The 24,220-nt window shown below is 54.4% G+C and overlaps 2 protein-coding genes across 2 annotated transcripts in view; both read right to left on the bottom strand.

Moving 5' to 3' along the window:
* Positions 1–797: 797 nt before the first annotated feature.
* LOC311202948 (class I histocompatibility antigen, F10 alpha chain-like) lies at positions 798–9,064 on the bottom strand (the record flags this gene model as incomplete). The annotated part of the gene is made up of 4 exons (XM_084277591.1): positions 798–989; positions 1,126–1,367; positions 2,050–2,337; positions 8,950–9,064. Coding segments are annotated over 4 exons (837 nt in total), but the record flags the coding sequence as incomplete, so codon positions are not given.
* A 4,687-nt stretch (positions 9,065–13,751) lies between these two features.
* The window catches only part of LOC311202947 (class I histocompatibility antigen, F10 alpha chain-like), a gene marked incomplete at both ends in the record, with an annotated part of 116,109 nt that continues 105,640 nt past the window's right edge, over positions 13,752–24,220 (bottom strand). The window contains 5 exons of the mRNA XM_084277590.1: positions 13,752–13,780; positions 14,191–14,295; positions 14,378–14,650; positions 14,727–15,002; positions 15,716–15,979. Of these exons, the coding sequence (XP_084133716.1) occupies positions 13,752–13,780; positions 14,191–14,295; positions 14,378–14,650; positions 14,727–15,002; positions 15,716–15,979 (947 nt within the window). The remainder of the gene's footprint in view (positions 13,781–14,190; positions 14,296–14,377; positions 14,651–14,726; positions 15,003–15,715; positions 15,980–24,220) is intronic.

Raw genomic sequence — 24,220 nt, 5'->3', positions numbered from 1 at the left:
CAGAAGATCCACCAGCGCAGCACCATGTGCTGGCACAGCGTGATCAGCCCTCTGCAGGCAGCTCCCAGCCTCTCCAGTCGGTGACAGTGCAGGAGCCACATCCAGCTGCCCTGGTCGCTCATGGAACAATAAGACTGTGATCACTGCAAGGATGGGAAGAAGAGACAGTGTCACCCAGGTCAAAGTCCCTGTCCCCAGCCATCTGCTATGGTGGTCTCAGTGTCCCCAACCAGCAGCCCAGTGTCGCTCTGACCACTGGTCTCAAGGGAGAGCACAGAGAGATGGGCCTGCCCCATCCACCCCCCCCAGTCCCATGTCATCCCTTTGGCCAAGCTGCCAGAGCTCCCATCTGTGCCCATGGGGGAGAAACAGCTGTGAGCTGCCACCTCATGCTCGCTGTGGGCACAGTGCACATAAGAGAAGAGGGGAAGAGGCATCAGCATCCACTGCACTTTACCCTCAGGCTCAGGGGTTCTGCAGAGCTTTGCAGCTCATGCCCGCAGCCCCTATCAGCCCCCCGGGCTCTGCCTTCCTCCCACACCCTGGGGCTTTACCTGATCTGAGCTTCCAGATGATGAATCCAGTGATGGCAATGACAGTCAGGATGGCAAGGGGAACAACCACCCACGGCATGATGGTCGATGAGTTGGACTCTGACTCTGGGGATGAACAGGACTGTGAAGAAGGGAAGGGGAAACACCCCCAGTCCGCCCTTCCACATGCCCAAGGCCACCAGACTCACCCCATGCAAAGACCCCCTGCTCTCCCAGGCTGGCGTGCTCCACACGGCACCGGTACTTGTCCTGCTCCCCAGGAGGGGCCTCGATGGACACCCAGGTGTAGTAGGTGCCGTCGCTGTTGGGCACGATGCTGCCCCGCTGGGTCTCCTGGTCCCTGACCTCAGCGTCCTTCAGCCAGCTGATGCTGATGGGCCGTGGGTAGAAGCCGTAAGCGCGGCAGTGCAAGGTCAGGATCCCCTGGGTCTCCTTCTTTAACACATGGACCGTGGGGGGCTCTGGGGAGGGGGTGGCAGTGAGGGCTGGCACACACATCCACTCTGGCCCCTCCCCAGGGTCCCCATCTCCCCTCACCTTTCCTCTCCAGCACAGCCTGCCCATAGCTCACGTATTGCCTCAGCCACTCAGGGCAGGAATTCTCCAGGTAGTGCTTCACATGCTCAGTGAAAGTCTTGTCTGCCTCCCACTTCCTCTTGGTGATTTGTGCTGCTGGATCTGCCGCAGTGAACGTCACTGTGTCCATGTCGAAGGCAATGAAGTCCCTCCCATCGTAGGCGATTTGCAGATACCCCCTGGTGCTATTGTCCTCCAGGAGGTCACAGCCGAGCATGTATTGCAGTGTGTGAGCCCCTGAAACACGACCAGGGAGACAGGGCTGAGGGGCTGCTGCAGCCCTGGGCCTTCAGTGGGGCAAGACCCCTGGCAGCACCCCCGACTCCAGCCCTTTGTGAGGCCTGGGGAATTGGTCACCAACACGAGAGCTGCCCCCACCCTGCCCAGGGCCCACAGCACTCGGGGCATCACATAAAGCTGTGACACAAACCCCCTGTGCCCAGGGCGTGGCTGGGCTGGCACCCAGCCCCATGGCACCCTGCGACAGCAAGGAGATGAGACAGGGTCCTGAGAGCTGTGGGGGCAGGGACAGGAGATGGGATGGGTTTAGTTGGGGGAGCCCCTCTGGCTCTGGGGTGAGTACAAAGTGCCACATTATGTTGGGGGGGCTGGGACATCCAGCAGGAGCCCCTCTGGGTCTGGGGGTCTCCAATGCAACATGGATGGTGAGGGGTGAGATGTGGGGGCCAGGCCTGGGATGGTGTGCTGGGCACTGGGAAGGGGGGAATTTGCTGGGTGAGGGGGCCTCCCTAGCTCTGCGGCAAGGAAGCCCCTCACGCTAGGAACCTGCTGACAGTGGCGCTGGGCTGGGTCGGGTTGTCACAGGTTGGGGCAGTAACATGGAGCAGGGAAGGGTCTTCTTGGAGGCTGGGATGGGAGCTCTCCCAAACCACAGAGCCCAATCCCAGCCCACACTCACCCCCACTCTGGTTGTAGCGGCTCTGCAGTGTGTCCAGGCTCTCGTGATAAGTCTGCTGATTGCTCTGTCCGATCTGGGTCTCCAGGTCCCAGTACTGCTGGTCCAGGTTGGCCGCCATCCAGTCTGCCCGGGGCACCGCCCTCCCCTTCTCGCTGTCGTAGCGCAAAATGAGGTTCCCATCCACGTACCCCACATACACAAACTGGGGTACTCCTGGGCTGGGCTCTGACACCCCGATGTCAAAGTAGCGCAGGGAGTGGAGCTCTGTGGAGACACGGGGCACAGCGACTGTTGGGAGGGGTTGTTGGGTGAGGGTGTCCACAGTTCAGAAGCGGGTGGTGAGCCTGGGTGGAGGTCCCAGTGCAGCAGATTGGGGGCTGGGGGGGGGGAAGCTTCAAGGGGAAGTGTCTGGTGGGGGGAATCTGTGTCCAGGATGGGGTCCTGCTTCCCATGAAGGGAAGCCAGGGGGTCCTGGTGATAAGGAATGGGGGGCCCTGTCAGTGAATGGCTAGAGGTGCCCAAGAAGGGGGTCGAAGGGTGTCTCTGGCATCAAGGAGAAACTGATCTGTGGGAGTGTCTGGGAAGGGGATGGAAAGGGATGGAAGGGGATGGAAGGGGAGTGTTACAAGGGGGCACCCATTCTCTGGGGAGAGTGACTGGGGGTCTCTGTGCCCCGGGGTGGTCCAATGTGCAGGGAATGGAGAACCGTTATCAAGAAACTGGGTCCAGTGGGGTTCCCGGGACCCACCCGCACTTACCACATGCCGCCCAGCCGAGGACCCTCAGCAGCAGAAGCAGCCCCAGTGCCCGGTCCAGCCCCATCCATCCTCTCCGGGTCCCAGATGTTCTGAGCCAAAGGAGCCCCGCTCCAGGACAAACCTCGCTGCCAGCCCCGCCCCGAGACCCGCGATCGGCTGCGCCACCACCCGCCCACCAATGGCAGCCAGAGACTCTTACCAGTAACTCCTCCCACGGGACCGCCCAGACCTCCCACCCCCTCAGGGTCCCAGACCCCCCCACAGCCCCATTCCACCTGTATACCCCAGGCTGGGGTCACCCCTAGGCATCCCGAAACACAGTTCTTCCCCCCACACCAGTGCTGTTCTCATCCCCTACCCTGGGACACCCTGAGACCCCCAGACCTGTCTGTCCCAGGGGGACCCAGGCATCTGGCACCCTGTGGCTCCCCCCACCTGGCTCTGACACCATGTGGGTTTGTGGGTGAAACAGATGGGACAACGATAAAAACCTTCCAGAGAGTGTGGGCACCCCTGGGGCTTGCAGGAGCTGTCCCTTGTCCCTGCTGTCCCTCATGCACTGGGTCACTTGTGTCTGCCATCACCTGTGTCCCGTGTGTCTAGGACCTGGCAGCGCTCCTGCCTGGCACTGCTTGTACTGCATCTCCTGCACAGGTCCATCAGCTTACCAGTCCAAACCAGAAAAAACACCTTCCAGAAGGATCTGGACTATCTTCTGACCTGTCTCAGAGAATTCCTCTGCTCTCCTGCCCCATACGATGATGTCATCAGCGTCCTGCAGGTGCTCTGGTGCTTCACCCCTTCCAGCACAGTCGGGATCAACCCAGGGCAGATCGTGGGGCTGTTTCCACCCCTGGGGCAGTTGATTCCAGGTGAATCAACCCTCCCAGGGACAGCAAACTGTGCCCTGCTCTCTGCTGCCAAAGGCGTCCAGAAAAATCCAGTAGTGATGTCAACTGGGGCGTCCCACTGTGCTGCCTCTGACTCCAGTTCCTGCTGGAGCTCCAGCATGTCCAGCACAGCAGCGCTCGTGGGCAGGGTGACTCCATCCAGCCCACGACAGCCTGCTGTCAGCCTCCACTCTCCACTGGACTTCACACTGTTCTTAACAGAGGAAGCTCTCTGTGCCCACACACATCAAGGGTCCGAGTCCAAGACAGTGCAGAACACCCTGTGCCAACCTGAGCAGGGGGTACCCAGGCTGGGTCTCACTTCGCTGGTACCCAGGGACGAGCACCTAGAGCCCAGAGGGACAGGAAGACAGGGCTGCTGCCCATCCATCCCAGAGCTGGCTCGGCCGGCACAGCTCCGGCAGCGCTCGGCAGCGCCCCAGCCACGGGACACGGGGAAAGCTGGGAACTCCGAGCGGGTCGGTGCGGTGTGATACGAGGAGGACACGGGCACAGCCTGGTGCCTGGATACTCCCTGCTGCTGGTGCACAGGCTGAACCTGCCCCACGGTCAGACTGTTCACCCTGGGGGAGCTGGGGGCAGCCAGGCAAAGGATGCTGCCCGGAAGGGCTCCCGACTCACACTGACTGAGACTCAGCGGGAAGCCGGGAGTCACAAGCAGCAGCCCTCAGTGGGCAGCAGGGAAAAGGAGGAGGGGACACGGGGAGTGCTGAGGGCTCGTGGAACTGAAACCTAAATAAACACACCCCAAAGCCTTCTTCACGCACATCCCCATCATTGCTCACATCTGCAACGTACACCAAACCCACATCAGCAGCACTGACTTCCACAAAACCTTCTGCAGAGACTGACAGACCTCATCTCCCATCGGTGAGTGCTTATGTGCTTTGAGTCATCAAGTATAAATCTTAGGAGCTCTGAGTCAATTGTGTAGTACTGACATCCTGACCAACACCCTGAACCAGTGGCTCGTTAACGTCAGTTAGAGCCAGAGACGTTTCAGGTGGGGGGGTTGTTGGTTTTTTTTTCTTTTTTTTCTTTTTCCTGTCTCACTGTCCTGCCCTGTTGTGTGAGGTTCTGTGAGAGTTGCTCTCCCGTTTTCAGCAGGGTTAGAGTTAATGTTAATCTTGCAGTGAGTGTAGGGCTGTGTTAGGGATTTAGGGTGATGGAACCACCCTACTGGTTTAGTTGTTGCCAAGCAGTCAAGGACATTTCAGCTTCTCATCCTGCCCTGTCTCTGAGACGGGGGAGGCAGTCAGTAAGCTGGGAGCACAGCTCCTCCTGGCACTCCCAACTGCTGGTGCTGGGCTGGATGTTCAAAGCCCTCATGGTCCCCATGGCCCTCAAGACCCACAGAACCAGAGGGGCTCCCACACCCTGGGTTCAGTGTGTCTGTGTCACAGCTTTACATGATGCCCCAAGTGCTGTGGGCCCTGGGCAGGGTGGGGGCAGCTCTTATTTCAGTGCCTGATTCCCCAGGCCTCACACAGGGCTGGATTGGGGGGTGCTGATGGGGGGCCTTGCCCCACTGAAGGCCCAGGGCTGCAGTAGGCCCTCAGCCTCATTTCACTGAGGGGGCTCACACACTGCAGAGCACAGTCAGATGTGATCTGGAGGACAATAGCACCAGGGGTTATTGGTAAATCCCCTACGATGGGAGGGACTTCATTGCCTTCGACATGGAGAGCACCTGTACCACGTGGCTGAGCAAATACATGAGCTACGGGCAGGCCGTGCTGGAGAGGAAAGCTGAGAGGATCCTGACCTTGCACTGCTGTGCTTACAGCTTCTTCTCACAGCCCATCACCACCAGCTGGCTGAAGGACAGGAGAAAGTCTCCCCCACGAACCCCCAGGGGCTGCCTGAACACAGCCACTGCCTCCCCATCCTGCCCCTCTGTGCTGGGGCTGCAGCCCCACCAGCGCCTGTTTCCATGGGATGGAGCTTGGCCATGGCCCTGCTGGTGCTTCCCAAGGATGGGATGTCTAGGAGGAAGATGTCCCATCTCCTGCCCTGCGGGGCACATCCAGGCCCCAGCGTGGTGAAACCTGCTGAGCTCTGAGCTCTGCCCCTGATACTCTGGCTACTCCTGTCCCCAGCAGATGTGGTGTCCCTGGATCCCCAGGGGTCCTTAAAAGCCACAGATCTGGTTGTATTGGAGAGGAGGAAGGGGAAGATAGTGGAGGGCAATGGGAGTTGCAGGTGCCCCAGATGGGACAGCAAAGAAGGGCTGCCCATGCCAAACAGGCTCCAATATCTCCCAAATCCCCTGCACGAGCACCCTGACAATGGAAGAAACCAGTCCTCAAGGACAGGATAGGAACACACAGCTCCCCAGTGCAGCCCCTGCTCTGCCCCACTGCCCCTCCCCGGGAGTTATTACAAATCCGTTACTGACTCTACAGGGCAGGAAATACAAATCTCCTGTGGAAAGGGAAGTTGCTCACCGGGTGCTCAGGAGCTGCCGGATGCACCAGGCTCCTGGCCCACAAAAAACACTGGGGAGAACACCGAGGTGCCCCAGGGATGGAATGGGAGCACGGGGGAGGGGGTCCTACCTGCCGGAAGGGCCGGGGGAGGGGCTGGAGAAGTGCCATGGCTTCTCAGTGGTGCAGTGATGGTGACCTCCTGGAAGGAGAGCTCCTGGTGACAGCTGCCTCCTGGGGGTGTCGGTTGGGGGGTGCACACAGAGAGGCTGTAAAGAGGCCTCAAAGTGACAACATTTGAAAAGTTAAACTGTTAAACCAAACTAACCAAAATCAAAGAAGGGGAGAAACCCACAACTGAGACCCAACATACAAAGGAGAGAACTAAAATTTTTAAAAAACAAGTGAAATAAAAATATCCAAGCAAAAAACAAAACCTGAAAAGAACTAGAATAACCCCCCGAATAACTAAAATAAAACACAGGCAAAATTATGAAATCAAATAATTATTTACAAAATAAGAAAGAAAAATCAAAGAAACCAAAAAACCAAAGAACTAATCTTAAAAGGGAATCAAAAGAGAAAATAAAAAAGCTAAGTAAGAAATAAAATTTAATGCTAAGTAATAAAATTTTGAAGAAAAAACAAATTACAAATTTTAAAACAAAATTAAGCCAAGGAAAAAATAAAATCCCATAGTAATAAAACCTTAGGAATAAATTTTTAAAACCCAACAAACCACGAGGTGAGAAATACAATTAAAAGTGATGAACTAAACTTCAAAAAGCCAAAGTCAGACACAAAGCTTGAAATATTAACATAAAAAACCAACAAAAGAAGGAAAAACTTGTTGCCCTGACGTTCCCTCTGCAGTAGCTCCCAAGCCCTGAGGTCAGACCCTGCCTCCGCCGCCAGTTCCCCTTTCCCGCGGCTGCGCAGGGTCCAGGGGTTCCCCCTGCCCAACACCCTCCAGCTCCCCCCTACACGCGCTGGCACAGAGCGGGGCTCCGCGGTACCTGCGCACCTACTGTAGGTGGGGAGGGCGGACCCGAACCCGCCCGGCCCCCAGCGTGAGGGAGGATGGGGTGGCCCCCAATCACTGGGGAGGAAAATGCCTTTTCCAGAATTCCCTCTTCCCTCTATTTTTATTCTTTTTTTATCTTTTTCCACTTTCATTTTAAACCCTATTCCTTTTTTTATAACCATTTTTTGCCTACTTTATAAAAAATTTTTTCCTCCTTTTTAAAAATAATTCTCCCCTTTTCCACTTTCAAACATATTTTTTCTTTTACATTTTTAACTTTATTTTTTTTACCTTTTCTTTTTCGCATATCCTTGTCCCCTGTTTTACCCTGTTAGACCTTTTTTAAATGTTCTCCCCCATTTACCTTTCTCATTTTTTATTTCCTCTCTTCACCCATTTGTTTCTTTCCCCCATTTCCCCTTCTTTCTCCCCCACTTCTTTCTATCCCATCCACACTTTCTTGCAAGAAAAGAAATGACAGGATGGGCATCTTCAGTGGTGTGGTGTGAGAGCAGCTGGTGGTGCTCAGCCACTGCTTAGGGCTGAACCACCACACTTGGCCATGGAGAAAAATGCAAGGACATGAGGATTGTGCTTATGTTAATTTAGGGTGTTGCAGGCAAGAGGTGAGCTTGGTGTCAGCAGTACATGCTCCATGCCACAGGCATCGCTTGGTGCTCCAATGGCCTAGAGACACTAGAGAGACCGGAGTAGGAATTGTAGGACTTGAAGGAGGAATCCTGGGAGTGGTTACCTACTGCAGAAATTGACCTCCACCCCAGTCAGACCCTGTGATAGTGAGAAACATTAGAGGGGAACACTGCAGGACAGGACTGAAGGGGAACGCAGGGTGAGGGACACATGGCATAAAGAGCCCAAGGGAAAGTGAAACATTTGTGGGGTCAGGCTCTTGGGTAAGCTCCCCCACCTCATGGCAGATCCCTGACCCACATCTGTCACCTGGAGCAGGCAAAAACCCCTGCCAGCCCTGTGGGATCCCTACCTGATCCCAGCCGGAGCATGTGGAGAGTCACCCAATTCCTCATGAGACCCCCAGAGCTTGCCAGGAGCCACATCTGTGGCCGTGCTGGTCAGAAGAGAGGGGAAAGGAGGTAGAGGAAGGTGATGGGGGTTGCAGGCACCGAAGAGCAGATGGTGAGGAAGGGCTGTCTGTGCCCTTAAGAGGCTCCAAACCCCCTGCACGAGCACCCCGACAGCAGAAGAAACTGATGCTCAGGCACAGGATGGGACCACACATGGCTCCCCGGTGCAGCCCCTGCTCTGCCCCACTGCCCCTCCCCAGGAGTTATTACAAATCTGTTACTGACTCTACAGGGCAGGAAATACAAATCTCCTGTGGGAAGGGAAGTTGCTCACCGAGTGCTCAGGAGCTCCAGATGCACCAGGCTGCTTTAAAACCCCATCTTCTGCTGGCTTTGAGTGCAGATTTACATCTGTGGGCAGGATTTGAGGCCCCACTGCCAGGCAAGGAGCTGAAATTCTGCTGTTCTCATTGCCCTGTGAACCCTAGGGTTGCTTTTGGACCCATGCCACCCCATGGGGAAGATGCCCAGGATGTGATATATCTGCTCACGGTTGTCCTGCCATCCTGGAGAAGGGAAGCACCCCACAGTGTTGCAGGAGCCACCCAGGCTGGGGTATATTTCTGCACCCAACCCCACCATCCTACAACACCAGTGGGGCTTTGATGGTGGGATGCATGGGAATTCAGACCCACTGCATCTCTCCCTACGCACATGAACACCCTGAGACCACCCCACCTTCAGGCATGTCCCCTCCAGCTGCATGACTGGCATGGTCCAAGCTCTCCAGCCCCATGTCCACCAAGTTCTCCAGCTGCTGGTTGGGGTGCAGGTGACTCCCCAGCATCCACATCCCCTATGTTCATGTTCAGGAGCATCATACCTTCTCCAGACATTGTCAGATCCAGCTGGAGATGGAGGTGGGGTGGGGAGCCACTGGGGACTCCCACATCACTCTCCATCTTTCCCCACCTTGAGCAATCAAATCATCATCCCGCAATCCTGGAAACTCAGTTCTACTTTATTGCACCTCATTTAAAGTGAGGACCAGTTGAGTGATTGTGAGTGAGAATCAAGGGGCAGGCTAGTGTGAGTGACACTGTTGTTGGTGTTTACTACAGGCCCCCTGATCAGGAGGAGAGAGTTGACAATGCCTTCTACAAGCAGATAGGAGTCACCTCATGATCCCAGGTGCTGGTCCTTATGGGGAACTTCAATTACCCAGGTATTTGTTGTGTGAGCAACAGGGCCAGGCATGTGTGGTCCAGACAGGTTCTGCAGTGTGTGGAAGACAACTTTCTGATACAGATGGTGGAGGAGCTGACAAGGGGGGGGTAGGTACTGGATCTTGTTCTAACCAACGAGGATGGGCTCATTAGGGAATTAAAGGTCAGGGGCAGCTTGGGACAAAGCAACCATGAGATGGTGGAGTTCAAGATCCTGGGTGGAAGAAGCAAGCCAAAATGTAGGATAGCTAGCCTGAACTTCAGAAGAGCAAACTTTGATCTCTTCTGCAACCTAATAGAAGCCATCCCGTGGGCTGTGCTGTTAGAGTGTAAGGGAGCCTGTGAGAGCCGGTCAGCATTTAAACAGCGCTTCTTCCAAGCACAGGACCGGTGCATCCCTTGGAGCAAGAAATTGGCAAGTTCTTGTTTCTCAGGTATGGTTCATCCAGGTTTAACTTCTCCCATTGGTGCAGAGATCTATTCATCTTTTTCAGGTAAAAGAGCTGTGGTAAGGTGTCAGTCCATTTAAGGTGTGCTTCCTGACAAATTATAGAAACTTGTCTTTTGAGAGTCAGATGTTTTGTTTTGGGGGGAAGCCTGGTACATTGAGCAGCTTACGCATGTCCAGTGAGTGACGTCCCTGTGTCCCACACCCTGGGTTCCCCTTCAGTCCTGTCCTGCAGTGCTCCCCTGAAAAGTTTCTCACTTGCACCAGGGCTGGCTGGGGTGGAGGTTGTTTTCTGGAGCAGGTTCCCACTCCAGGGAAAACTCCTTCTCCTTCAAGTCATCCTGCTTCAGTTTCTCCAGGGTCTTTGGAACATTGGAGGGCAAAGCAATGTGAGTGGCATGGAGCATCCACTGCTCATGACAATCTTCACCCTTGTCTGCAACACCCTAAATCAATCAACACACAATCTCCATGTCTCTGTGTCCTTCTCTGTTGTCAAGCTGAATTCAGAGTGGTGGGAACAGGCCACCATCTCCATCTCACCATGGGGCAGGATGTCACGCTGCCTTGTCAGTTGGATGCTTGGAGCTTGGGTATCAGGGGGATCCAGCACCATGTCTATGAAACGGTGCACCACTGCTGAGATGGGGAGCTCCTGTCCAGGGAGCAGTTGGAGAAGCATGTTGGGATGACAGAGTTGGTCAGACATAGTCTCTCCATGTCTGGAGAGAAGTCTGGACTTGTGAATCTTGGGATGAGACCCTCTGATGATGGTCAGTACATCTTCACAGTGAAATATGGTGCCTTTTATGGAGAAAGTGGTGTATTTGGATGTGGCAGGTTTGTGGTTGGTGTGGTGTTGCCAGGGGGTGGTTCTGGTATCCCTGGACTTTTGTGTCACTCCCAGACCTCTGTCCTGTCCCTTTGTGCCACAGGACACCCTACATATTTTCTGGAAGCGTTAGGGCTTCTTGAGCAAAGATGGGTTGTTGCAGGTGCTGCCTTGAGATGCTGAATCTCAGTAGATCAGTCTTGCTGTGCCAGAGTGTTTGGAGGGAGATCTGGGGCTGTTGGGCATCAGTGCTCTGTGTTTCTGCACAAGTTGGGGTAGGTTTTGTGGCCAGTCCTGCAGCCCTGTTGGGACCTATGATTGCTCTGCTATCAGATGTGTTCATCGCTTTGAGCTGAGGCCATCCCTACCTGACTGCTGTAGGTTTGCATGCAAGGTTTTGCAGAAGGGAGAGCTGCAGGGGTGTCTTCTGCAAGAAGCTGCTAGAAGCTTCCCCCAGGTCCAACCAGCCAGCTCAAGGACAAACTCACCGATGACTAATGCCGAGACAATATGCAGTAATGGTAGTGTCTCTGATCCTTCCCCAGCCACAGGCTCTGGCCCTCAGTTCTCTCTGGGTGGTTACAAGAGCAGAGCCACCCGGTTGCTGTGTCATTTGGCTGGGTGGTGCCTGCAACCAGAGGTGCTGTCGAAAAGACCCTGACAGGTAGTGTCTCCCAGAGATGTTCCTCTGAGGTGAGGGGCCTGTTTGATACCGAATATATTACTGTGGTGACAGGAACCAGAAGTGGGAAATGGTCCTGTGCAGTCAGGAACAGCCTCCTCGACCAGGAGCAATACATGTCCCTGCACAACTCCAGTGTAATGGCTGCAGCCAGCCCCTGTGGGGGGAAGAAGTGAGTGAAATTATGACTAAAATCTGCTAAGAGAGGAGGGGTGGGGGGAAGTAGAGGTAGTTTAAGATCTGGAGAAGGAAAGCAGCTTGTGAGGAATTGACTGGAACCCCACTCAACATTCCCTGCCCCTCCTCGTGCCACGTTGCTGGGGAAGAAGGGAGTAAAATCATGAGTTAAGTGAAGTTTGCTAAGAAGGAAGGGCTGGGGGAAAGTGCTTTAAGACCTGGCCACGCTTCTCATTACCCAACTCCGGTGTAACTGGGTGTGCAGTGTAGTTGTCATAAATTAGTTTTCTTTCTTCTGTGTTGACCCTGTTTTGCCCAATGCACTCTGTCCCTATCTTGAATCGTTAGCCTCTCAATATATATTTTCTCCCCTTTATGACTGAAAAGGGGAGTGAGCGAGCAGCTTTGGTGGGCATTTCACCTCTAGCCAGGGCCAAACCACCTCACAGAGGAATGAGATGCAGCACTGGGTGAGTGTCTGTGAGATCTGGGTCACTGTGCGGTCCTATTCCCAGGTGCTCTGTGCTCGGCCCTTTGCCTCCTTGCCCATCCTCTCCATCCTGGCATCCCTGGGGCTGGGAAACCCCATGGCAATGTGCCTGGGATGGTGGGCAGCTCGAGCAGACCAGCATAGGGATGGACCCTCTGCCCTGGACAGAGTTGCTGGGACCGGCTCTGGGACGTGACCAGCTCTCCTCTCTCCTTGTAGCCTGGAGGAAGTTTCTGCTGCCCCACACTCCAGGTAATTGGGGGTTTGGTTGCTGCTCACATCCATGGGAGGTGGTTCTCCTCCCACACCTCATGTTCAAGGGGCATCTGGGGTGGTTAGTGTCTGGGGCCAAGCTGTGCCTGGGTGTGTTGGGTGACTCCCACACCCAGACTGTGGCACTGGGCTGTTCCCACACTGTGTTGGGCCTGTGCCACACCTCATGAGCTTCATCAGTGGGGCCAAGAGGAGCCAACTCCACTCTGACACCAAGGGCACTGCCCAGACCCTGCCACTGTCTCCCCAACCTGCATCTCCACACTGGGGCAGAGGCCCCTCCAGTGCCTGTTGCCGCGGGTTGGACCTTGGCAGTGGCTGGGTCCAGCCCCAGGATGGGATCTCTACAAGGATGACCCCAAGATGGGATCTCCTGCCCCACAGGGCATATCCTGGCCCCTGGGGTGGTGGCCAAACCCCAAACCCCTCTCTTTTTCCTTCTAACATCAGGCATGATGTGCTACAGCCTGGGATATTTGTCAGTAGATTGGGGCATGTCCATGGTTGTGTCCACTTATGACATCACACTGTGCCACCACTGCTCAGACCCATCACTGTGATACCAATCCAGCTTCTCTCAAAAATCCTTGTAAGGGGTTGGCTGTGGCTGCACAGAAGGTGCCCACAGAGCTTCTCCATCACTTCCCTCCTCAGCAGGGCAGGGAGGGGAGGAGAAAAAGATGGAACAGGAACAAACTCCCAACCAAGGCAGCTGAATAAAGCAAAAGCCTCAGGCAGAAGTAAAGGAAAACCAAAAGTTTTATTCACTGTTTCCCCATCAGCATTTATTCCCCATCAGCAGGTGATGTCTGGCCACATCCCAGGAAAAGGTGCTCCAGTATGTTCAGTGGTTGCTCCAGAAAGCCAACACTGTAAATAAGAAACATCCTCTGCTCATCCTCCTTTCTCTCAGCTTTCATAACTGAGCAGATGCCACATGGTTTGGAATATCCCTTTGGTCATTTGGGGTCAGCTGTCCTGGCTGTGCCCCCTCCCAAGGTCTTGCCCACTCACAGCCTCCTGGCAAGGGGTATGTTGGAGGGACTGTCTGGATGCTGGGCCAGCCCCGATCCTCAGCAGCCAAATCCCTGGGCTGGTACCAACACCCTGCTCACTCCCAATGCACAGCATGTCCAGGGCTGCTGGGGGGAAATGAACTCCACCTCAGCCAGACCCAACACAGTCCTAAACACGGCACTATGCTGGGCTGCTGGGAAGAAAACCTGCTCTACCCCATGATCCAAGGCTGGGAAACAAGCACAGGAAGGAAGTAAGGCAAACAAGGCATTTACCCCAGCCAGAAGAGCCACCAGTGTAGCACCATGTGCTGGTGCAGCACGATCAGCTCTCTGCAGGCAGCTCCCAGCCTCTCCAGTCGGTGACAGTGCAGGGGCCACATCCAGGCCCCCCAGTCACTCATAGAGCAGTAAGACTGTGATCACTGCAAGGATGGGAGGAAGAGACAGTGTCACCCAGGTCAAAGTCCCTGTCCCCAACCCTCTGCTTTGGTGGTCTCAGAGTCCCCCACCAACAGCCCAGTGTCACTCTGACCATGGGTCTCAAGGGGGAGCACAGAGAGCTGGGCCTGCCCCATCCACCCCCCCAGTCCCATGTCATACCTTTGGCCAAGCTGCCAGAGCTCCCACCCATGTCTATGGGGGAGAAACAGCTGCGAGCTGCCACCTCATGCTGGCTGTGGGCACAGTGCATACAAACGGAGAGAGAAAAAGGCATCAGCATCCACTGTGCTTCACCATCAGGCTAGGGAGCTCCTCAGAGTGCTGTGGCTTGTGCTCACAGTTCCTACCAGCCCCCTGGGCTCTGCCTTCCACCCACACTCTGGGGCTTTACCTGATCTGCACTTCCAGATGATGAATCCGGTGATGCCAATGACAGCCAGGATGACAAGGGGAACAACCACCCCCAGCACGATGGCTGATGAGTTGGACTCTGGCTCTGGGGATGAGCAGGGTGGTGAGGAGGGGAAGGGGAATACCACCAGCCCACCCCTCCACATGCCCAAGGCCACCAGACTCACCCCACGCAAAGACCCCCGGCTCGCCCAGGCTGGCGTGCTCCACACGGCACCGGTACTTGTCCTGCTCCCCAGGAGGGGCCTCAATGGACACCCAGGTGTAGTAGGTGCCGTCGCTGTTGGGCACGATGCTGCCCCGCTGGGTCTCCTGGTCCCTGACCTCACCGTCCTTCAGCCAGCTGATGGTGATGGGCCGTGGGTAGAAGCCATAAGCGCGGCAGTGCAAGGTCAGGTTCCCCTGGGTCTCCTTCTTCAACACTCGGACCGTGGGGGTCTCTGGGGAGGGGGTGGCAGTGAGGGCTGGCACACACATCCAGGCTGGCCCCTCCCCAGGGTCCCCATCTCCCCTCACCTTTCCTCTCCAGCACGGCCTGCCCATAGCTCACGTATTTCCTCAGCCACTCAGGGCAGGTGTTCTCCAGGTAGTCCTTCATGTGCTTAATGGCAGCCCTGTCTGCCTTCCAGTTCCTCTTGGTGATTTGTGCTGCTGCATCTGCTGCAGTGAATGTCATCGTGTCCATGTTGAAGGCGATGAAGTCCCTCCCATCGTAGGCAATTTGCCAATACCCCCTGGTGCTATTGTCTTCCAGGAGGTCACAGCCGACTATGCTCTGCAGTGTGTGAGCCCCTGAAACATGACCAGAGAGATGGGGCTGAGGGGCTGCTGCAGCCCTTGGTCTTCAGTGGGGCAAGGCCCCCCTGGCAGCACCCCCCACTCCATCACTGTGTCATCCCAAAGGAACTGGGCACTGACACGAGAGCTGCCTCCACCCTGCCCAGGGCCCACAGCACTCAGGGCATCACGTAAAGCTGTGACGCAGAGCCCCTGGACCCAGGACATGGCTGACCTGGCACCCAGCCCCGCAGAACCCTGGAACAGCAAGGGGATGGGACAGAGTCCTGAATGCTGGGTGAGCGAGCAGATAGGAGATGGGATGGCTTTCAGGATCCCCTCTGGCTCTGGGGTGGGTTGTACAAAGGAATGGTGAGGGGCTGGGACATGGGGTGGAAACCCCTCTGGTTCTGGGGGTATTCACTGCCACAGGATGGTGAGGGCTGTGATGTGGCAGCCAGGCCTGGGATGGGGTGCTGGGCATGGTGGGGAGAAGGCCAGAATGTGCTTTGTGGAGCACCCAGAAGCCTTCCTAGCTCTGACACAAAGGAATCCCATGGAGTGTGGGGCTGGGGAACAGGGCTGCTTGGAGTGCTCTGCCAACAGCACTGGGCTGGGAAGGATCGGCACATCACAGGGCAGTGGCATGAGAAAGGGTAGTGTCTTCATGGGGGAGAAGGGAGTGGACATCTCCCCTCCCACAGAGCCCCTTCCCAGTCCACACTCACCCTCACTCTGGTTGTAGCGGCTCTGCAGCGTGTCCAGGTTCACTGTGGAAATCTCCTGATTTTTCTGTTCAATCTGGGTCTGCTGGTCCCAGTGCTGCTGGTCCAGGTTGGCCGCCATCCAGTCTGCCCGGGGCACCGCCCTCCCCTTCTCGCTGTCGTAGCGCGAAATGAGGTTCCCATCCACGTATCCCATGGACACAAACTGGGGTACTCCTGGGCTGGGCTCTGACACTGCGGTGTGGAAGTAGCACAGGGAGTGGAGCTCTGTGGGGACACAGGGGTCAGTGAGGGGTGGGGGGTGCAGGGTGAGGGTGCCCATAGTGATGGGGTGCAGGATTGGGTTGTGAGCCTGAGTGGTGGTCCCAGAACAGCAGATTGGGGGTGTGGGGGGCAGCTTCAAGGAGAAGTGTCTGGTGGGGGGAATCTGTGTCCAGAAAGGTGTCCCCTTTCCCACATAGGGAAGCCAGGGGGTCCTGGTGACAATGAAAGTGGGGCTCTGGCAATGAAGAATCCAAGGTTCCCAGGAAGAGGGGTCCAAGGGAGTCCCTGGCACCAAGGAGAAACAGATCTGTGGGAGTGTCTGGGAAGAGGATGGAAAATATTGGAAAGGAATGGAAAGGGATGGAAAGGGATGGGAGGGGGTGTAAGAGTAGTGTTCTGAGGGGGCACTTGGTGTTCAGGGATTGTGACCAGGGTTCCCCGTGCCTCGAGGTGGTCTGGTGTATGGGGAATGGAGAACAGTTGTCAAGAAACAGGATCAAAGGGGGTTCCCAGGTCCCCACCCACACTCACCGCATGAGGCCCAGCCAAAGACCCCCAGCAGCAGCAGCAGCAGCCCCAGCACCCAGCCCGGCCCCAGCACTCCTCTCTGCTCCAGGTCCCCGATGTCATGAGCTGAATGAGCCCTGGTCTGAGGCACACTTTGCTGCAAGCCCCACCCCGACCTACATGATTGGCTGCGACACAACCCATCTGCCAATGGCAGCCTGAGACACTTCTTACCAGTTACTCCCCCACAGGACCACCCAGACCCCCAACCCCTCCTTGGGGCCCCAGACCCACCCACTGCCCCACTTCACCTATATCCCCCACCCTGGGGACACCCCTGGGCACCCGAAGTAGCGGTTCTTCCCCCCTACCCCAGCCCTTCTCTTGTCCCATTCCCCTGGGGAACCTCAAGACCCCCAGATCTGCCTGTCCCAGGGAGGACCCAGGCATCTGGTGCCCCATGGCTCCCCCCACCCGGCTCTGACACCCTGGGGGTTAGTGAGTGAAACTGATGGGACAACAACAAAAACCTGCCAGGGAGTGTGGGCACCCCCGGGGTTTGGGGGAGCTGTCCCTTGCCCCCACTGCCCCTCATGCACTGGGCTGCTTGTGCCCGCCATTGCCTGTGCTCAGCGTACCTTGGGTCTGGCAGCGCTCCTGCCTGGCACTGCTTGTACTGCATCTCCTGCACAGGTCCATCAACTTACCAGTCCAAAACAGCAAAAACACCTTCCAGAAGGATCTGGACTATCTTCTGCCCTGTCTCAGAGAATTCCTCTGCTCTCTTGCCCCATACGATGATGTCATCAGTGTACTGCAGGTGTTCTGGGGCTTCACCCCTTCCAGCGCAGTCAGGATCAGCCCAGGGCAGAGGGTGGAGTTGTGTTTCCACCCCTGGGGCAGTCAATTCCAGGTGGACTGGGCACCCTCCCAGGGACAGCAAACTGTGCCCTGCTCTCTGCTGCCAAAGGCATCCAGAAAAATCCAGTAGTGATATCAACTGGGGCGTCCCACTGTGCTGCCTCTGACTCCAGTTCCTGCTGAAGCTCCAGCATGTCCAGCACAGCAGTGCACGTGGGCGGCGTGACTCCATCCAGCCCACAACAGCCTGCTGTCAGCCTCCACTCTCCACTGGACTTCACACTGTTCTTAACAGAGGAAGCTCTCTGTGCCCACACACATCAAGGATCTGAGTCCAAGTCAGTGCAGAACGTCCCGTGCCCACCTGAGCAGGGGGTACCCAGGCTGGGTCTCACTTTGCTGGTACCCAGGGATGAGCACCCAGAGCCCAGGGGGACAGGAGGGCAGGGCTGCTGCCCATTCATCCCAGAGCTGGCTCGGTGGGTACAGCTCCGGCAGCGCTCGGCAGGGCCCCAGCCACGGGACACGGGGAAAGCTGGGAACTCCAAGCGGGTCGGTGCGGTGTGATACGAGGAGGACACGGGCACAGCCCAGTGCCTGGATACTCCCTGCCATCCATCACTGTGTTGCCAAAGCAGTTGTGGCCACAAATCCTTGTCAGGGGTTGATGATGGCTGGACAGCAGTGCCCAACAAGCTGCTCCATCACTCCCCTCCTCATCAGGATGGGGATGGGAGAAAAATAAGATGGAAAAAAACACATCAGTCAAAATAAAGAACGTGTAGTATAGCAAAAAATTGAATGAGCCAAAGGAAAACCAAAGGATTTATTCACTATTTCCCACCATCAGTAATGTCCAGTCACCTCCCAGGAAGCCAGGATTCAGAACTTGCAGTAATTTCTCCAGAAGACAAACATCATGAATAACAAACATGCCCTGTGCCTGCTCCTTCCTCTCAGCTGGATACTCCCTGCTGATGGTGCACAGGCTGAGCCTGCCCCAGGGTCAGACTGTTCACCCCAGGGCAGCTGGGGGCAAAGCAGCTCCCACCAGGATGCTGCCTGGAAGGGCTCCCGACTCCCACTGACTCGGCACGGCTGAGCCACAGCGGGAAGTGGGGAGTCACAAGCGGCACCTCCCAGTGGGTGCTGGGGAAAAGGAGGGGAGGACATGGGGAGCGCTGAGGGCTTGTGGAATCAAAACCCACAGGAACACACCCACAGCCTTCCACACACACATCCCCACTGTTACCCACATCCTTAACATACACCACACCCACAACCGACACCAGACAACACACACCTCCAGGAAACTGTCAAGCTGAGCAGCACAGTCAGCAGTGCAGAACCGGTCCCTGACTGGCCAGAAACGAACCGTTTGGGAAAGGTTTTGCCATGTTTGGGTTTCTCTCACTGGATGGCTACGCGGTCTCCTTCAGCCTTTGAGGATGCCTGTAGCTACAACAGTTACAACTTGTATTAGAATCAGCTGTATTCAGCACACCATTGTAAGGTTGGTGTCAGTTGTACAATATGCTCCCTTAGGACCTGGTGATGTAAATGCCACCCCAATACAGCCAGAGGACAAGTCAGACACCCAAACCACAATGAGCATTAAGACCCAGCAAAGCTGGGCCCCCTTTTAGTGGCAGAGGCAGGAGCTGATGGTAGAAATGGAATCCCTTGAGAGGCCCATTTTGAGTCAGACTCAGAACACTGGTCTGTGGCCAGGGGCTCTCTCCATTGGTTGGGATGGCACGTGCAGTTTATGTTCTACAGGGATCCTCCTGATGCACTGACCTGGGGCTTTTCCAAGCCCACCTTCTGTCCCCCAACCCCTTTTTGGCCCTCTCCTTGGTCCTGGTTGAAGTTTTATTTTCAGATCCGTGGAGCCCTGTCCCCTCCTGGGAGGTTTTTGGGTTTCTTCCTCATTGCTCTGAAGCATCAGAGAAGAAAGAGCATGGAACTTTCCTCTGTTGCTTGGGATGGGCTTGAGCACTCCTGCTTCTTCATCCCATGACCTCTGGGGGTTTTATTCTTCTCCCTCTTGAAGGTTTGGGGCAATGGCTCCAGCCCCAGCTGCTGCAGATGTTTTACTGCTGCTGGCAGAGCCTGTGACCTTCAAGGAGGTGGCCATGTCTTTCACCAAGGACTCAGCAATGGTTCCTGATGGACCCACATTTTTTGTGGATGTCATGCTTAAGAACTATGAGGCTGTGATGTCTCTGGGTAAGGAGTCCTGTCCTATCCAGGGCTGGAGCCAAGATCTCCTGCAAGTTTGGCCTGTGGTCTTTGTGTTAAAGTTGCTTTTAATTTTCAGATGGCTCCAGGCCTGCAGCACTCAGGAATGAGACAGACCATCTCCTTGATGCTCCTGGGAGACATGGTGGGGAGGAACATCGAGGAAAAGCCATTTTGTCCTTCTCTTCTGTGTCATTTTCCAGTCTTCCTGCAGGGGTAGCTTCCCTTTCCCTAGACTAGTTCCATCCCAGCACTTGTTTTTGGGACAATGTTTGATGCTTGTCCTCTGTGGAGCTTGGGGTGAGGATGCACATTCACCCAGGCACCTGGTGTTCTGCATGACCAAACCATCTGAGAGTTTGAATTTCTCTAACCTCGCAAATACTCTACAATTCTCAGGTCCCTCATGTTGTTATCTCCCAATTTCACCCTCTGGAACAGGCTTTCCCGTGGCCAAACTGGATTTGCCCCGAGATGTAAGAGTGAGGAGAGCACTGGGGTCCTGATCTTCAAGGAATGGAGAAAAAAGGAGACCTGAGCAGCAGGCTCACAGGTGAGGATGGGATGTCTGTACCAATAACCACCTACACCAGCACACACTATTACATCCTAGCACTATCACATGCCAGGTTTTTAGCCAATGTGTGGAGGGTCCTCCTAGAAGATACAGCTCCACTGATCCTGGCTGGAAACCAGAATAACTTTCTTCTCTAAATGACAAAATATTCCTTGTCTGTGGACTTCTCCTTCTTCCACGTTCCTCACACCCTTCCCATGCTGCATCGTGGGGTCCCACCCATGGGGGACAGTCCTCCATGTAAATCCTCTCCCACAGGGCTTCAGCCCTTCCCCAGCTGCCCCAGCGTGGATCACTGCTTTGGAGTGCAGTCATAGATAACAGAATGTCTTTTAGTCTCTCATGCCCAGACTGCTCCAGCCTGGTCCTCCATGGAGTCACAAGCCTCCTCCTACAGCATGGGTGCTCCTCCCCCACCCCGCTTTCCCTCCATGGGCTGCATGTGCTGGCAGGGGCTGGCTCCAACATGGCTCACAGCATCTCCTGTCTGTCTCCCCCTGCTGCAGCCTGGGGCCTCTCCACGGGCTGCAGGTGGAGTCTGGTCCTTTCCCATGGGCTGCCAGGGCACTCCTGCTCCACCATGGGTTTCTCCAGGGGCAGCAGGGACATCTTTCTCTCTGGCACCTGGGGCAACTCCTCTCCCCCCCTTCCCTGCCCTTGTTTTCTGCACAGTTTCTTACATCTTCTCAGTCCCTTCTCTGGGGGCACAAAGCAGCTGCTTGTGGGTACTTCTCTCTTATCTGTGATTCCCAGAGGCGCTGTGACCATCGCTGATGGGCTCAGCCATGGTCAGCATCCAGTCTGGCCTTGAACCCAACTGTTCTTTACACTCTAGGCCCTACAGAAAGCTTCTCTCTGCTTTTTACAGAAGCCACCCCTGTGGCACCCCCTTCTCCACCAGAACCCTTCCACAAAAAACTACAACACCTTTCTGTGCACCAGAAAACTCACAGAGGAGAGAAACAAACTTGGAGCATGAGTCTTGGAGGAGTGGCTTAAAGAACTGGGGGGATTTAGCCTGGAGGCGCTTGAGGGGAGACCTGATCACTCTCAACAGCTGCCTAAAAGGAGGTTGAAGTAAGGTGGGGGTTGGTCTGTTCTCCCAAGGAACTAACAATAGAACAAGAGCAAATACTCTCATGTTGCAATGGGACTGGGTTTAGATTTGAGATTAAGAAAAAATTCTTCACCAAAAGAGGGGTCAGACATCGGATCAGGCTGCCTAGAGAGGTGGTGGAGTCACCATCCCTGGAGGGATTCAAAAGATGTGTGCACATGGCACTCCAGGAGATGGTTTAGAGTCCATGGTAGTATTGGACAGGCAGTTGGACTTGTTGATCTCAGTGGTCTTTTCCAACTGTAAAGATCCTATGAAATGGGTGCTGCAGGAGTGGAAGTTCATTCAGTGTGAGATCCTGCCTTGGTAAAGATCAGAAGCTGCACATATATAGAACATCTGAGGGCACAACACTTAGTTGGAAGAACACTTTGTCAGTGTGTTTGCACCAGTAGAAACTCAGAAAATCATTCAGTGAGAACAAAACTCCATTAAAAATAAGCTGTTCTGCATGTCAGCAGGACTATGAAATATTTCATAGGGTCGGTCAAGGAGGAAAAGAAGCTGTTAATTGCTGTGTGTGGGGCAGTTGGGCTCATGAAGTGTGGTGGGCTTTGTACGACCTGTGTGGGACTCATATTTATATAGGCCAGTTTGTCCCCAGAAAAAGCAGCTTTTAGGTGGTTCTCATCATGTTTCTCATGATATCTGGCTGGTTGTTTATGTCTGAAGCACTCCAGGTTCAGGAACCCAATCGGGTAAACAGAAAAAGGCACCACACCTAACAACCTGTGCACGAGTTGGGGACTGAAGCATCAAACTGCACGTTTCCTGTTGTTGTGCCACAGGAAGCCTCATGCAGGCAACACCCTTGCTGTGGTCTGAGGTGCAGTGTGATCACAGAATGACAGAATCATACAATCATAGAATGGTTTGGGGTCCCATCCCTTGCCATGGGTGGGGACACCTCTCACCAGACCAGGCTGCTCAAGCCCCCATCCAACCCAGACAAGAAAACCTACAAGGAGGCTGCAGCCACCACTTCCCTGGGCCCCCTGTTCCAGTGCCTCACCACCCTCGTAGTAAAGAATTTCTTCCTAATATCCAAACTAAATCTAACACTTTCCAATTCCAAACCATTCCTTCATGTCCTATCACTCCAGGCCCTACTAAAAAGTACCTTCCCAGCTTTCTTGCAGGGCCCCTTTAGGTACTGGAAGGCCACCATAAGATATCCCTGGAGCCTTCTCTCCTCCAGGCTGGACAACCCCAACTCTCTCTGCCTGTCTTCACAGGAGAGGTGCTCCAGCCCTCTAATCATTTTTATGGCCTCCTTTGGACTTGTTCCAACAGATCCATGTCTTTCTTATGTTGGTGACTCCAGAACTGGACACAGTACTCCTGGTGGGATCTCACAAGAGCAGAGTAGAGGGACAGAATCACCTCCTTTGATCCACTGTCCATGCTCCTTTTGACGCAGCCCAGGATATAGTTGGTCTGCTTGTAGCTGTTAAGGTGGACTAGCTCAGAAACATCTTGGAAAGGCTTTTCTGGAGCCATCCAGACCAGGATCAGAAATGGTGGGGACCTCCCCAGCCCCACTCTGTCCCAGTATTTCCAGATGCTAGGAGCTGCATTACAGGGTTACAGGAGGAGGGACTTGCCACAGGCAGGTGAAAGGATGGACATGCTGCCTGAGGACAAGAACAAAGACCTCAGGGAATGTTTGGGTTTGCAGCACCTGTCTGTTATTTTCCTATATATTCCCACACCCCCCACTCAACAATACCTCCCAGAAGCACAAAAGAAGGTCGTTCCTGATGTATGGAAATAGACTCTGTAACTCAAAAGTTATAAAGTCGGTATGTTTATTCAGCGCTGGGTGCACGGGGGATCGCTCCACCACGGACATGCACCCTGAAGCAGCGGACCGACCCTACATTTATACAGTAAAACAATGAATAATCTATTAACACCTGTACATAATTATTACCTAAACCTGCCTACTCCTGCTTCACATGCTAATTAGCTTATCAGTCCTTTGCACTTGCACAGATCCTTCCAAGAATTGTGGTCAAATGTCTTCAGAATATGAGTGGTGGTCCCCTTATCTGGAATGTGATGTTTTCTGCAAGCTTGCGGTGTTCTCATCGGTCTGAGCTAATTTATGTCCTTGTTAACCATCTGTTTTCCTTTAGCAAGTGAATCTATGGACGTAGGAGTCATCCTGTTTTCGAATTCTTGCCCCTTATAACCACTTTCTCAAGGTAATGTGAGATTTTCACAAGCGAGCCTTTTGTTGGGAAAGAAAAACAGGCTTTCTCCTCCATGGACTGTAAGAAGAATTTCCTGCCCCTTTTCTTTGATTTCCTCTAGTATATGTTGTAAATCTTCACGTTTTAAAAAAATCTTGTATACTACTTATATTTAATCCTATGGGGACAGGATGTACCATCTGTGATAGGTAAGATTGGCCCTTAAGAGTTGGTGAGTAATTATTGGGGCCGAGTAACTAAGATCACATCCTTTGCTGAGGTGACACCAAATCTGGTCCTCTATCCGAGGACATCACCGCTGGAACTCCAAACCTGGGTATTGTTTCTTGGAGCAGTACTTTGGTTACTTCCCAGACTTTAGCAGTTCTACACGTGAAAGCTTCTGGCCAGCCTGAAAAGGTATCAGTTAGTACTAATAGATATTGATACCCCCCCTTTTCTAGGGAGTTCTGAGAAATCAATCTGCCAATGTTGTCCCGGACCATTTCCTTTTCTGATCTTTCCAAATTTTGGCCCTTTTACAATTTTAGGGTTAGTCTGGAAACAAAGATCACATTGTTGGGTTACTTGCCTAACGGTAGTATATAGGTTTCATGCTATTATGTTTCTCATAAGAACTTTATATAGGGCTTCTGCCTCCCCACCCCAGTGCCTTTACCTATGTTCTTCTCAGACTACGGACCATATCATGTAGGAAGGGATTACTATCTTCCCATGTGGGGTTA

The sequence above is a fragment of the Gallinula chloropus genome (genome assembly GCF_964237585.1).
Source record: "Gallinula chloropus genome assembly, chromosome: 32".
Classification (NCBI taxonomy): Eukaryota; Metazoa; Chordata; class Aves; order Gruiformes; family Rallidae; genus Gallinula; species Gallinula chloropus.
The sequence above is the reverse complement of the archived record's forward strand: the minus strand, read 5'-3'. Positions and strand labels throughout refer to the sequence as shown.